Source organism: Hemitrygon akajei, chromosome 18 (assembly GCF_048418815.1).
Source record: "Hemitrygon akajei chromosome 18, sHemAka1.3, whole genome shotgun sequence".
Classification (NCBI taxonomy): domain Eukaryota; kingdom Metazoa; phylum Chordata; class Chondrichthyes; order Myliobatiformes; family Dasyatidae; genus Hemitrygon; species Hemitrygon akajei.
Genome location: NC_133141.1, coordinates 98,140 through 112,989, shown reverse-complemented (window position 1 = coordinate 112,989; position 14,850 = coordinate 98,140). Strand labels below are relative to the sequence as shown.

The following is a 14,850-nucleotide window of genomic DNA, read 5'->3' as shown; positions in this document are numbered from 1 at the left end:
AGTGAGGGATAAAATTGGTCACTTACAGAATTAGAGTGGACAGCTATGTGCAGAGCCAAAAGAGATGGGGGAGATTTTAAACAACTTCTTTTCTTCGGTATTCACTAAATAGAAGGATATTGATTTGTGTAAGGTAAGGGAAACAAGTAGGGTAATTATGGAAACTATGATGATTAAAGAAGAGGAAGTACTAGAGCTTTTAATGAATATAAAAGTGGATAAATCTCCAGGTCCTGACATGATTTCCCTAGGACCTTGAGGGAAGTTAGTGTGGAAATAGCAGGGGCTCTGACAGAAATATTTCAAATGTCATTAGAGACGGGGATGGTGCCAGAGGATTGGCGTATTGCTCATGTGGTTCCATTGTTTTAAAAGAGTTCTAAGAGTAAACCTAGCAATTATCGGCCTGTAAGTTTGATATCAGTGGGGGGTAAATTAATGGAAAGTATTCTTAGAGATGGTATATATAATTAGCTGGCTAGACAGGGTCTGATTAGGAACAGTCAACATGGATTTGTGCGTAGTAGGTCATGTTTGACAAATCTCATTGAATTTTTTGAAGAGGTTACTAGGAAAGTTGATGAGGGTAAAGCAGCGGATGTTGTCTATATGGACTTCAGTAAGGCCTTTGACAAGGTTCCACATGGAAGGTTAGTTAGGAAGGTTCAATCGTTAGGTATTAATATTGAAGTAGTAAAATGGATTCAACAGTGGCTGGATGGGAGATGCCAGAGAGTAGTGGTGGATAACTGTTTGTCAGGTTGGAGGCCAGTGACTAGTGGTGTGCCTCAGGGATCTGTACTGGGTCCAATGTTGTTTGTCATATACATTAATGATCTGGATGATGGGGTGGTAAATTGGATTAGTAAGTATGCAGATGATACTAAGGTAGGTGGCGTTGTGGATAATGAAGTAGGTTTTCAAAGCTTGCAGAGTTTTAGGCCAGTTAGGAGAGTGGGCTGAAAGATGGCAGATGGAGTTTAATGCTGATAAGTGTGAGGTGCTACATTTTGGTAGGAATAATCAAAATAGGACATACATGGTAAATGGTAGGGCATTGAGGAATGCAGTAGAACAGAGTGATCCAGGAATAATGGTGCATAGTTCCCTGAAGGTGGAATCTCATGTGGATGGGGTGGTGAAGAAAGCTTTTGGTATGCTGGCCTTTATAAATCAGAGCATTGAGTATAGGAGTTGGGATGTAATGTTAAAATTGTACAAGGCATTGGTAAGGCCGAATTTGGAGTATTATGTACAGTTCTGGTCACCGAATTATAGGAAAGATGTCAACAAAATAGAGAGAGTACAGAGAAGATTTACTAGAATGTTACCTGGATTTCAGCACCTAAGTTACAGGGAAAGGTTGAACAAGTTAGGTGTTTATTCTTTGGAGCGTAGAAGGTTGAGGGGGGACTTGATAGAGGTATTTAAAATTATGAGGTGGATAGATAGAATTGACGTGGATAGGCTTTTTCCATTCAGAGTAAGGGAGATTCAAACAAGAGGACATGAGTTGAGAGTTAGGGGGCAAAAGTTTAGGGGTAACACGAGGGGGAACTTCTTTACTCAGAGAATAGTAACTGTGTGGAACGAGCTTCCAGTAGAAGTGGTAGAGGCAGGTTTGATATTGTCATTTAAAAAAAAATTGGATAAGTATATGGACAGGAAAGGAATGGAGGGTTATGGGCTGAGTGCAGGTCAGTTGTACTAGGTGAGAGTAAGCATTTGACATGAACTAGAAGGGCCGAGATGGCCTGTTTCCGTGCTGTAATTGTTATATGGTTATATAATTAGGCCACACCTCTTTCTTCGGAATTCCATTGAGTACAGGCCCAGAGCCATCAAACACTCTTCATTTGACAAGCTATTCAATCCTAGAATGATTTTCGTGAACCTCCTTTGAACCCTCCCCATTTCAGCACATCCCAGTGAAGTCCTACCAGTGCTTTATAAAGTCGCAACATTATATCCTTGCTCTTATATTCTAGTTCTCTTGAAATGAATGCTAACATTGCATTTGCCTTCCTCACCACAGACTCAGTCTGAAAATTAACCTTTAAGGAATCCTGCACAAGGACTTCCAAGTCACTTTGCACCTCAGCTTTTTGTATTTTCTCTCCATTTAGAAAATAGTGAACCCTTTCATTTCTTCTACCAAAGTTCATGACCATAAACTTCCCAAGTCTGTCCTCCATCTGCGATTTCTTTGCCGTCTCCTGATCTGTCAAAGTCATTCTGTAGCCTCTCTACTTCCTCAAAACTACCTGCACCTTCACCTGTCTTCATATTTTCTGCAAACTTTGCAATAAAGCCATTTATTCCATCATCCAAATCACTGACATATAATGTAAAAAGTATCGGTCCCAACACAGACCCCTGTGGAACACCACTAGTCACCTGCAGCCAGTCAGAAAAGGCTCCCTTTATTCCCACTCTTTACCTCTTGCCAATCAGCCACTACTTTATCCATGCTAGAATCTTTCCTGTAATACCAGGGGCTCATAGCTTGTTAAGCAGCCTCATGTGTGGCACCTTGTCAAAGTCCTTCTGAAAATCCAAATACACAACATCAACCAATTCTCCTTTGTCAATCCTGCTTGTTATTTCTTCAAATAATTCCAAAAGACAAGTCAGGCAATATTTTCCCTTGAGCAAATCACACTGACTATGGTCTATTTTACCATGTGCCTCCAAGTATCCGGAAACAGCACCCTTAACAATGGACTCCAACATCTTCCCAACCACTGAGGTCAGACTAACTGGCCTATAATTTCCTTTCTTCTGCCTCTCTCCCTTCTTGAAGAGTGGAGTGACATTTGCAGTTTTCCAGGCTTCTGGAACCATTCCAAAGTCTAGTGATTCTTGAAAGATCATTACTAATGTGTCTCCAATCTTTTCAGCCACCTCTTTCAGAACCCTGGGGTATACACCATCTGCTCCAGGAGACTTATTTACCTTCAGACCTTTCAGTTCTCTCTAGTCATGGTAACCACACACTTCATGCCCCCTGACATCTGGAACTTCCACCATACTACTAGTGTCTTCCACAGTGATGATTGATCTGTTAGGAACCTGGAGCTGCAGCTCGATGACCTTCAGCTTGCTAGGGGAAATGAAGCAGTGACAGACAGGAGCTACAGGAAAGTAGTCACCCCAAGGCTACAGGGAACAGATAAAAGGGTGACTGTCAGGAGAGGGAAGGGAAAACATCAGATAGTAGAGAGCACCCCTATGTCCGTCCCTGTCAACAAAAGTACTCCATTTTGAGTACTGTTGGGGGGGGGTCAATCTACCTGGGGGAAGCAACAGTGAACTTGCCTCTGGCACTGAGTCTGGCCCTGTGGCTCAGAAGGGTAGGGAAAGGAAGAGAATGGCAGCAGAAATAGGGGACTCTACAGTCAGGGACAGATAGGTGATTCTGTGGACACGAGAAGGAAAGACAGATGGTAGTTTTCCTCCCAGTGCCAGGGTCCTCGATGTTTATGGGCACGTCTAGAATATCCTGAAAAGGGAGGGTGAGCAGCCAGAGGTCATAGCACATATTGGTATCAAAGAAACAGGTAGAAAAAAGGGAGGAGGTCCTGAAAAAAAAAGAATACAGGGAGTTTGGAAGGAAGCTGAGAAGCAGGACCTCAAGGGTAGTAATCCCGGAATTACTGCCTGTGCCACGCGACAGTGAGTACAGGAACAGAATGAGGTGGAGGATAAATGTGTGGCTGAAGGATTGGAACAGGGGGCAGGGATTCAGATTTCTGGATAATTGGGACCTCTTCTGGGGCAGGTGTGACCTGTACAAAAGAGACGGATTAAATTTGAACCTGAGCAGGACCAATATTTTTGTGGGCAGATTTACTAGAGCTATTGGAAGTGGTTTAAACTAATATGTTAGGGGAATGGGAGCCAGTATGATAGAGCTGAGGATGAACCAGCAGGTTTACAAGTTGGTAATGAGTGTAACATGAACGTAGCAAGCCAATGATTGGGTGCAAATGCAGAGAGAGCAAAGAGTTAGCAATTCAAAAGAGCAAAAAATGCAGGGCTGAAGGTGCTGTATTTACAAACAGTAGATGCACATAGCATTTGGAATAAGGTGGATGAACTCAGGACACAATTAGAGATTGGTCAGTATTACATTGTGGGCATCACTGAGTCGTGGCTGAAAGGAGGCCATAGATGGGAGCTTAACATCAAAGGGTATACTTTGTATTGAAAGGACAGGCAGGAAAGCATAGGTGCTGGTGTGGCCCTGTTGGCAAGAGATAGAATTAGAAAGAGGTGACATGGGGTCAGAGGAAATCAAATCTTTGTGGGTGGAGTTAAGGAATAGCAAGGATAAAAAAGACCATTATGGGAATCATATAGAGGCCTCCAAACCATAGCCAAGATGTGGGATTGAGATTGCACAGGGATCTGGAAAGGGCTTGTAATAAGGGTAATGTCATAAATGTAATATGGAGGAATTTAAGGTGGAGGGTTATATGGGAGGCAGGGTTTAAGGGTCGGCATAACATTGTGGGCCGAAGGGCCTGTACTGTGCTGTATTGTTCTATGTTCTATTTAATGGCGGACTTCAATATGCAAAGGGATAGGGAAAATCAGGTTTGTGTTGGATCAAAATAGCGGGAATTTGTTGAATGAATACGAGATGGCTTTTTAGAGCAGCTTGTGCTCGAGCCTACTCAGGAAAGGCTATCTCAGATTGGGTGTTATGTAATAACCCAGATTGTATTAGGGAGCTTAATGTAAAGGAACGCGTAGGAGGCAATGATCATAACATGATTGGATTCATACTGCGATTTGAGAGGGAGAAGCATAACTCTCATGTATCGGTATTACAGTGGAATAAAGGGAATAACTCGAGGAACAGTGGAACAGAGGCATGAGGGAGGAGCTTGCCCAGGTGGATTGGAGGAGGATACTGGCAGGGATGACAGCAGAGCAGAGATGGCTGAAGTTTCTGGGAATAGTTCACGAGGCACAGGATAGATATGTCACACAGAGGAAGAAGTTCTCAAATGGCAGGGGTAGGCAACCGTGGTTGACAAAGGAGGTTGAGGACCGCATAAAAGCCAAGGAAAGGGCATATAAGGTAGCAAAAGTGAGTGGGAAGTTGGATGATTGAGAAACTTTTCAAATCCAACAAAAAGCAACTAAAAAAGCTATAAGAAGGGAAAAGATGAAATATGAGTGTAGATGAGCCAATAATATAAAGCAGGATACTGAAAGTTTTTTCAGTTATACAAAGAGAGAAAGGGAGGTGAGAGTTGATATTAGACCACTGGAAAATGATGCTGGTGAGGTAGTAATGGGGGACAAAGAAATGGCAGATTTCTTGGGCTTATCGTTAAGAGTTTATTGTGAATTTTTGAAGATATGCAAACAGAAATGGCTCTTAGATCTAAAGGACGAGAACCGGGGCGCAACCCGAACGGTAATGGAAAGAAGCAAGCTCATCCGTAACGCACTGAATTAACTTATGAACTGTTTATGGAGGTTTTGGATAAAAAATTCGATGAACTACAACAAGTTTTTAAACAAGATATAAAGGCTTTTCAAGATTATATGGTTAAGACGGATTCAGTAATTAACCAGCAGCAAGTTCTTATTGCGTCTCTGCAAGAAGAAGCTCGGAAATGAGATTTGACAATTGAAAAATTGCAACAGGATTTAATTTCGACCATTAAACTGGTGGAAACACTTAAAGCCAAGAGTGTTGACTTTGAGAATCGGTCCAGAAGACAGAACCTACATACACTTGGTCTCCCAGACGGCATAGAAAAAGGCGATCCTTCAAAATATTTTGCTCAACTTTTAAAAGATGCGTTCCCGTCGGTTTTCCCAGAGAATCCCCCGTTACTTGATCGAGCACATAGAATTTGGCGTCGTTCATCGAGTGCTCCAGCTAAACCCTCGGTTGTAATTGTCCGGTTTCACTATGTACACGACAAAGAACAACTTATTCGTGTGGCTCGGCGGGCTGGAATGATTAAATTTCAAGAGTACCACTTCCGTTTGGTTGAAGATTTTAGTCCTGAAGTTATGAAGAAAAGGCTTCTTTTTAAACCTCTGATGTCTGAATGTTATGAGAAAAATCTAAAACCTGTGCTCTTATACCCTGCGAAGCTTAGAATCTCTCCGTCGAATGCTCCACGCCAGGTTTTCCTTTCTGCATCTGAAGCGAGAAAGTATCTGGAGGAGAATTTTCCTACAGCCATAGACACTAATCCCTAATAAATGAGTGATTCTGATCGTGTAAGATGGTTTTCGATTCCTTAAACCAGAGTTAGTCTCTGGTTGTTGGTGTAGGTTTATCCTATACTTTATATTTAAGTTAAAGTGTGTTTTCGTTATATTAATCGCTCTGTTTTATACACTTTAACCATTATACTATATTTTTGACTATTATTTTTGTTCCCTCGAAGGTATATTTTTAACCTTTCGAAGGGAAATTCTTTTTTATTAAGATGGTGGTTTTTTGGAAAAATATTCTTGGTTTTGTTTAAGATGGCGTTATTTTTTCTTTTCTCATCTTCTTCCTATAATGCATCGCTTATCATAGTTTAAATATTTCTTGATTTGTTTGGGTTATAACCCGATTTATAAGCTTTTAGTGATTATATTCTTTTTTTTTACAACTAAGTATATTAAGAAGCATGGTTTTTAGTTTAGTGATTATAATTTTAAAGTCGGGGTGTTTTTTTTTTATATATATCCTTTATATACGGAGTGGTCTTCCGCTGATATGGGGGTAGAATTAGTCTCATTTTTTCCTTTTTCTAGCCATATTTTGGCTTTTTTTCTTTTTCTTGTGGGGGTGGGGGTTGGTCTGTTTTCTAATTTTATTTTTCTTTTACCAGTTTGTTTTAGTTTTTTTATTTGGGCTGTTTCTGAACTACAAATATGTCTACGATGTCATCACTTCCGGGTCCGCTCTTTATTTTTGTTCCTCTTCTGGGTGCATGAGTTTATAATTTGGTTAACCTTTTCTATACCAAAGGGTTGATTTTAGAAATATGGCTCAGACCATTAATTTTGTGTCTTGGAATACTAATGGTTTAAACCATCCGATTAAACGAAAGAAGATTTTCAAAGTATTCCAAAGACTTAATGCTCATATCATTTTTGTACAAGAAACTCATGTAAGGAAGGAGGACAAATATTGCTTTTTTAGGTCTTGGCGGGGTCAACAGTATCATTCGAATTCGAATGCCAAAGTAAAGGGAGTTTCAATTTTTATTGACTCCTCTATTGCATTTGTTCAACACGATATCCTTTCGGATCCGAATGGTAGATTTTTGTTAATTACGGGCTTACTTTGTAATAAAAAGGTTGCTATGGTTAATGTTTATGCTCCAAATGTGGATTGTCCTGATTTTTTTAAGTCCTTATTTACTTCTTTACCTAATCTAAATGAATATAAGTTAATAATGGGTGGTGACTTTAATTGTTGTTTAAATCCTTTGATGGACAAATCTATATCTATTCAGACTTTACCCAATAAGTCGGCCACTTGTATTAACTCCTTTTTGACTGATAATGGAATTTTTGATATTTGGAGATTTCGGCATCCTAAGGACAAAGAGTTTTCTTTTTTCTCACATGTTTATCATTCCTATTCGAGAATTGATTATTTTTTTATTGACTCTTGTTTTATTCCTTCGGTAATTGGTTGTAATTATGATATTATAGCTATCTCTGACCATGCTCCATTAAAACTTTCTATTAAATTTATGGATACAGCTTCTAATGTTAGACAATGGCGATTTGACTCTACCTTATTGCAAGATCCGGACTTTATTAAATTTATGAAGGAGCAGATCGATTTCTTTTTTTCAACTAATTCCACGGATGATATTTCTTGCGGAACACTTTGGGACACTTTTAAAGCGTATATACATGGACAGATTATCTCTTACTCTGTTGGTTTGAGAAAACACATTAAGAAGGAAACTCTTTTATTGGTTGATAAAATTAAAGAGACTGACAAGAAATATTCGATCACTCCTAGTAAGGAGCTTTACAAACAAAGGGTTGAACTTCAAATGGAACATAGTTTATTACTTACATCTCCGATTGGAAATCAATTAATGAAAACCAGATCTGATTTTTATATACATAGTGATAAATCGGGTAAACTGTTAGCTAGTCAGTTGAAGAATGTTTTGGTTAAACGTCAAATCACTAAGATTCGTCAGCAGAATGGGGATTTGACAGTTAACCATGATGAGATAAATAAGTCTTTTCAAGACTTTTATACCTCCCTGTACCAATCGGAATTCCCTCAGGATCATAATACCATGTGTGATTTCCTTGGGAAATTGAATTTTCCAAAATTATCATCCGATGATCTTTCAATATTAGATACTTCGATTACGGATGCAGAAATTAAAGGGGTTATTTCCTCAATGAATTCTGGGAAAGCACCAGGTCCAGATGGGTATACAGTAGAATTTTTTAAATGTTTTTCCGCTACTCTTTCTCCTTGGTTATGCAGGGTTTTTGAAGAAGCAATTAGATTGGGGAATTTGCCACAATCTTTTTATAGAGCTTCCATTTCTTTAATACTGAAGAAAGATAAAGACCCTACTGACTGTGCATCCTATAGACCAATATCTTTATTGAATATGGACTCCAAGATCTTTTCCAAGTTACTGGCTTCCAGGCTGGAGAAGGTATTACCCCAAATTATTTCGGAAGATCAAACCGGTTTTATTAAAAATCGCTATTCTTTTTTCAATGTTAGGAGATTACTGAATATTGTTTATACTCCTTCACATAGCACTTCAGAATGTGTTATTTCATTAGATGCGGAGAAAGCATTTGATAGAGTTGAATGGCCTTACTTATTTTATGTGTTGGAGAAGTTTAATTTTAGTCCGACATTCATTTCTTGGATTAAACTGATTTATCACACTCCAGTAGCCTCGGTGTTTAGTAATAATCAAAGATCTCCCTTTTTTCGTTTATTTCGGGGCACTAGACAAGGTTGTCCTCTTAGCCCTTTACTATTTAACATTGCTTTAGAACCTTTGGCAATTGCTATCAGAGAATCACAGGATATTTCAGGTACTAATCGTGGGACAGATATTCATAAGGTATCTTTGTATGCAGATGATTTATTATTATTCATTTCTAACCCTGAGAAATCTATTCCAGCAGTTCTATCATTGTTGGCTCAATTTAGTGAATTTTCTGGGTATAAGTTAAATCTTAATAAGAGTGAATTGTTTCCTTTGAATAGACAGGTCCCAAGTTATGGAAATTTACCTTTTAAATTAGTTAATGACTCTTTTACTTACTTAGGGATTAAAATCACAAAAAACCATAAAGAATTATTTAGGTTTAATTTTTTACCCTTAATTGATCAGATTAAAGGCTTGTTTACTAAGTGGTCACCATTATCTTTATCTCTAATAGGTAGGATTAATGCTATTAAGATGGTTATTTTACCTAAGTTTTTATATATTTTTCAAGCGGTACCAATTTTTATTCCGAAATCTTTTTTTACTAATGTTGATTCAAAAATTTCCTCATATATATGGCAGAATAAAAATCCCAGGTTAGGTAAAATATACTTACAGAAGACAAAGAAGAAAGGTGGGTTGGCATTACCTAATTTCAGATTTTATTATTGGGCAGTTAATATTAGATATTTGTTATGTTGGTTGAAAGACTGGGATGGTTCTTTTGGCCCTCATTGGGTGAATTTGGAAATTAAATCAGTACCAGGTTATGGTCTGGGTTCTATTTTAGGGACTTCTCTCCCTTTTGCTCTTTCTAAATTGCCGAAACGAATTGACAACCCGATAGTTAAATATTCCTTACATATATGGTTTCAATTTCGGAAATTTTTCGGGTTGACTCAATTCGTTTTAAATATTCCTATTGTATCTAATTGTTTTTTCCACCCTTCAATTATAGATCAAGCTTTTTTGGCTTGGAAAACTAAGGGTTTACTAAGATTTTCTGATTTATTTTCGGACAATTGTTTTATGTCCTTTGAGCAATTATCTAATAAATATAATTTGCCTAGATTTCATTTTTTTAGATATTTACAGGTTAGGCATTTTTTAAGTACGGTACTTCCTACGTTTACAAATTTTGTCTCTTCAGATATTTTGGAGAGTTTGTTCGAATTAAACCCTTTTCAAAAAGGGCTTATATCAATACTTTATAATATAATTATGAAGATACGTTCAGAGCCCCTTTATAAAACAAAAAATGATTGGGAAAGAGAGCTTAATCTTATTATTCCTATTGAGAATTGGGATAGAATTCTTCAATTAGTTAATACATCATCTATATGTGCCAAACATTCATTAATACAATTTAAGGTCGTACATAGGGCCCATATGTCCAAGGATAAATTAGCTCATTTTTATTCTTATATAAACCCTATTTGTGATAGATGTCAATTTGAAATCGCGTCTTTAACTCATATGTTTTGGTCATGTCCACTTTTGAAAAAATATTGGAAAGATATTTTTGATATTATCTCTGCAGTATTGAACATCAATTTACAACCCCATCCTATTACCACAATTTTTGGTTTACCAATGATGGACTCACTTCATTTATCTTCTTCCGCCTGTCGAATGATTGCATTTCTCACTTTGATGGCTAGAAGATCTATTTTGTTGAATTGGAAGGAAATTAATCCTCCCACTGTATTTCATTGGCTTTCTCAAACTATGTTATGTTTAAATTTAGAAAAAATTAGAAGTGGTGTATTCGATACCTCTATTAAATTTGAAGAGATATGGAGACCATTTATTCAATATTTTCATATGATGTAATATGACCCTGTTCCAAGCTTATTGGATTTTCCAGCTTTAATTTTATTTATGTTGAGAGGATCGGAGTTGACGACACTGATGATTATGTATTCTTGTGAGATATTATACACAGCCCTTTTTTTTCCTTTTTAGTTTTTCTTTTTTTTTCTTTTTTTGCTTCTTTTTTCTTCTTCATTAGTTATTAGATTAGTAGTTTAGTCAATTTTGCAATCTTTTTTTTTCTTTTTTCTGTTTTTTTATATCATATATTATGAAATACCTAGATTTACCTTGTTCATACATATACTGTATGGTCCATGTTTTGGGAAAACTCATTTATACTGTAATCATTGCTTATGTATTCTTTCATGTGTAATGGGAATTTGTATGTTTGTAATCCCTTTATTAATATATCAATTGTATTTTGTTCATAATATTATTAATAATAATAAAGAGATTGAAAAAGAAAGAAATGGCAGATGTACTTAATGGATACTTTGTATCTGTCGTCACTATGGAAGACACTAGCAGTGTGCCAGAGGTCCGTGAGTATCAGGGAGCAGGAGTGAGTGCCGTTGCTATTACAAAGGAAAAAATGCTAGGCAAATTGAAAGGTTTTAAGGTGGGTAATTTACCTGGACCAGATGGACTATATCCCAGAGTCCTGAGAGAGGTTTCTGAAGAGATAACAGATGAATTGGTCATGATCTTTCAAGAATCACTTGATTCTGGCATGGTCCCAAAGGACTGGAAGATTGCAAATGTCACGCCACTCTTTAAGAAGGGAGGAAGGCAAAGGAAGGAAATTATAGGTCAGTTAGCTCAGTGGTTGGGAAAGTGTTGGAATCTATTATTCAGGATGAGGTTTCGGGGTACTTGAAGACTAATGATAAAATAAGTCAATTCAGCATTGTTTTTTTGAAGGGAAATCTTGCCTGACAAATCTGTTAGAGTTCTTTGAGGAAGTATCAAGCAGGGTGGACAAAGGAGATTCAGTGTATGTCATTTACTTGGATTTACAGAAGGCATTTGATAAGGTGCCACACATGAGGCTGCTGAACAAGATCAAATCCTGTTGTGTTACAGGAAAGATACTGGCATGGATACAGGAATGACTGACAGGTAGGAGGCAGCGAGTGGGAATAAAAGTGGTCTTTTCTGGTTGGCTGCCAGTGACTAGTGATGTTCCTCAGGGGTAAGAATTGGGACTGCTACTTTTCACATTGTTTGTCAGTGATTTAGATAATGGAATTGATGGCTTTGTGGCAAAGTTTGCGGATGATACGAAGATAGTTGGAGGGGTGAGTAGTGCTAAGGAAGCAATGCGATTGCAGCAGGATTTAGACAAATTGGAAGAATGGGCAAAAATTGTGGCCGATGTTGGGAAATGCATGATAATGCATTTTGGTAAAAGGAACAATAGTGTGGACTATTATCTCAATGGGGAGAAGGCTCAAACATCAGAGGTGCAGAGTGACTTAGGAGTCCTCGTGCAAGACTCCCAGAAGATTAATTTCCAGGTTGAGTCTGCGGTAAAGAATGCAAATGCAATGTTGGCATTTATTTCAAGGGGAATAGAATATAAAAACAAGGAGATAATGCTGAGCCTTTATAAGACACTAGTCAGACTACACTTGGAGCATTGTCAACAGTTTTAGGCCCCATTCCTCAGAAAGGATGTGTTGTCATTGGAGAGAGTCCAGAGGAGGTTCACGAGGATGATTTCAGGAATGAAGGGGTTAACATATGAGGAACGTCTGGCAGCTTTAGGCCTGTACTCACTGATATTTAGAAGAATGCCAGGGGATCTCATTGAAATACACCGAATGTTGAAAGGACTAGATAGGGTGGATGTGGATCTGGCACAGTCTGCGGTGAAGGCCAAATCCATGGGTATATTTAAAGTGAAAATTGATAGTTTCCTGATTGGTCTGGGCATCAAACGGTATGGTGAGATGGCAGGTGTATGGGGTTGAGTGGGATCGGGAATCAGCCATGATGGAATGGCAGGGTTGAGTCAATGGGCTGAATGGTCTAATGTCTTATGGTCTAAAATGCTTATTCAGTTGGTTCCCCATTACTACCTCTCCAACATTGTTTACACCAGTGGTCTGATATCCACCCTCGCCTCTCTGTTACACTTTATGTATCTAAAGAAACTTTTGGTATCCTCTTTAGTATTATTGGCTAGCTTACTTTTGTACTCCATCTTCACCTTAATGACTTTTTAGTTGCCCTCTGTTGTTTTTTAAAAGCTTCCCAGTCCTCTAACTTCCCACTAATTTTTGCTCTGTTTTATGCCCTCTCTTTGGCTTTTATGTTGGCTTTGACTTCTCTTGTCAGTCACGATTGTGTCATCTTTCCTTTAGAATACTGCTTCCTCGTTCGGATGTACATATCTTGTGCCTTCCATATTGCTTACAGAAATTCCAGCCATTGCTGCTCTGCTGTCATCCCTGCCAGTGTTCTTTTCCAATCAATTCTGGCCAATTGCTCCTTCATGCCTCTGTAATTCCCTTTACTCTACTGTAATACTGATGCATCTGACTTTAGCTTTTCCCTCTCAAATTTCAGGGTGAATTCAATAAATCTGGTGTTTATCCACAGAACACAATGCCTATTTTTTTCATTTGCCATATAATGCAAACCAACTGAGTACTGAGAGACAAACATGCAACCCTACACATGTCACAGAATAAAAGCAAGCACTACATTTTGGGTCAACCAAGATCATGCAAGTGCTAAGCAATCCCTGAGTACATCACTGGATTTCAACTCCCCTGCTGTTTGCTCTATTTTGGGCTATTTGCTGTTCATGAACAAGGGTGTTATAATGATGCATGAGTATTACTTGAAATAACTCGGAAAAGGAATGAAATTGAAACATTAAGTTAGTCGGGGGCACTAAATTTACAGGAGGATTAGTTGGATGCATTCTTGGTTTATCCAGATCATTTGTAATTGTACAGGTATTAGAAATGAGTTTTGTTTTTTCAAATAAATTAAGCCACTCATATTGATATCAGACAGAGCTCTAAAGGTGTTTCACTCTTTAAAGCCCTTCTAGTACTGCCCACTGGATTAAATACTCACTGGTTCAAGTTTAGATCCAAAATAAAGGATGAATGGAATACATCTATCTGGAAACTTGCATGTGCCAGATGAATAACCTATAAAATAAAATGCACAATATTATTAGGAAATGTCAGTTTGAGAAGATTAAAACATCTAGAACATTAATTACTACAAGACTGATGAAAGACAGGCCACATCCTGACGCCCTTTTAGGATTTAGCAAGTAATCTGTACATTGGAAATCTGAAATATAACTAAACTTTAATGCAGAATGATGCAGGAGATATTTTAAATTCCACAATGAAAGGATTAAGGAATCCTTCTGCCTGTTATTTCAAATATTTCCACAAATGAATGGGAGAACAAGGTCAAATCCCAAGCCAGCCCAGCCCGTAGAAGAAAATCACAAACAAGATGAACAAATTGCTCTTTAGAGGAGTTTCGCAAAATTGGATTGGCTGGAACCCAGCTAATGTTCACTGCTGAATTTTCATCTTTCAACTCAGTTTGCAAAATATGCAAGGAAAAATACAAATTTTAATGATAAACCCGTGAGCAATGTTGAAATACTCTGAAAGGGTTCCAAGTGGGAATACGAACAGATAGCTATTTGCTTTTTTTTTAAAAAACAGACAGCGAATGCTGCATTAAACCTACATGAGCCGCTGTGCTGTTGTTTCGGACTCTCGTATTCAGTTGGTTGTGTTTAATTTCGTTTGTTGAATGAACACTGTGGATTAATCGCTGGGGTTTGGTAGCCGCCTGTAAGACGGAGCTATCGTTCCGCCGTTCGTTCCACGATGTTTCCTTGTATATTCCGGCTCTAACAACCCCTTTGAAAATAAAAAAGTGTCAAGTTAACCGCAAAACAAAAAAAAAAATCGTAGATGTCTGATTAGTGATCGATCCTGTATTCGAAGCGAAATGTGACTCATTAAAAAATACCCAGGAACCGTCGCTGTGTTGGTGACGGGCGGACTATACTTATGTGCACTGCAGA

General features: G+C 38.1%; 1 protein-coding gene across 5 annotated transcripts in view; it reads right to left on the bottom strand.

Annotated features, from left to right (window-relative positions):
- The window catches only part of adam11 (ADAM metallopeptidase domain 11), a 376,715-nt gene that overhangs the window by 361,404 nt on the left and 461 nt on the right, over window positions 1-14,850 (bottom strand). For all 5 annotated transcript variants that reach the window (XR_012101994.1, XM_073070643.1, XM_073070642.1 and 2 more), the window contains exons 2-3: window positions 14,508-14,683; window positions 13,869-13,945 (exon numbers count right to left, since the gene is read on the bottom strand). Coding sequence is in view for 4 of the 5 variants with exons in the window: in XM_073070643.1 (XP_072926744.1) it covers window positions 13,869-13,945; window positions 14,508-14,683 (253 nt within the window). In the remaining variant the exon portion in view is untranslated. The remainder of the gene's footprint in view (window positions 1-13,868; window positions 13,946-14,507; window positions 14,684-14,850) is intronic.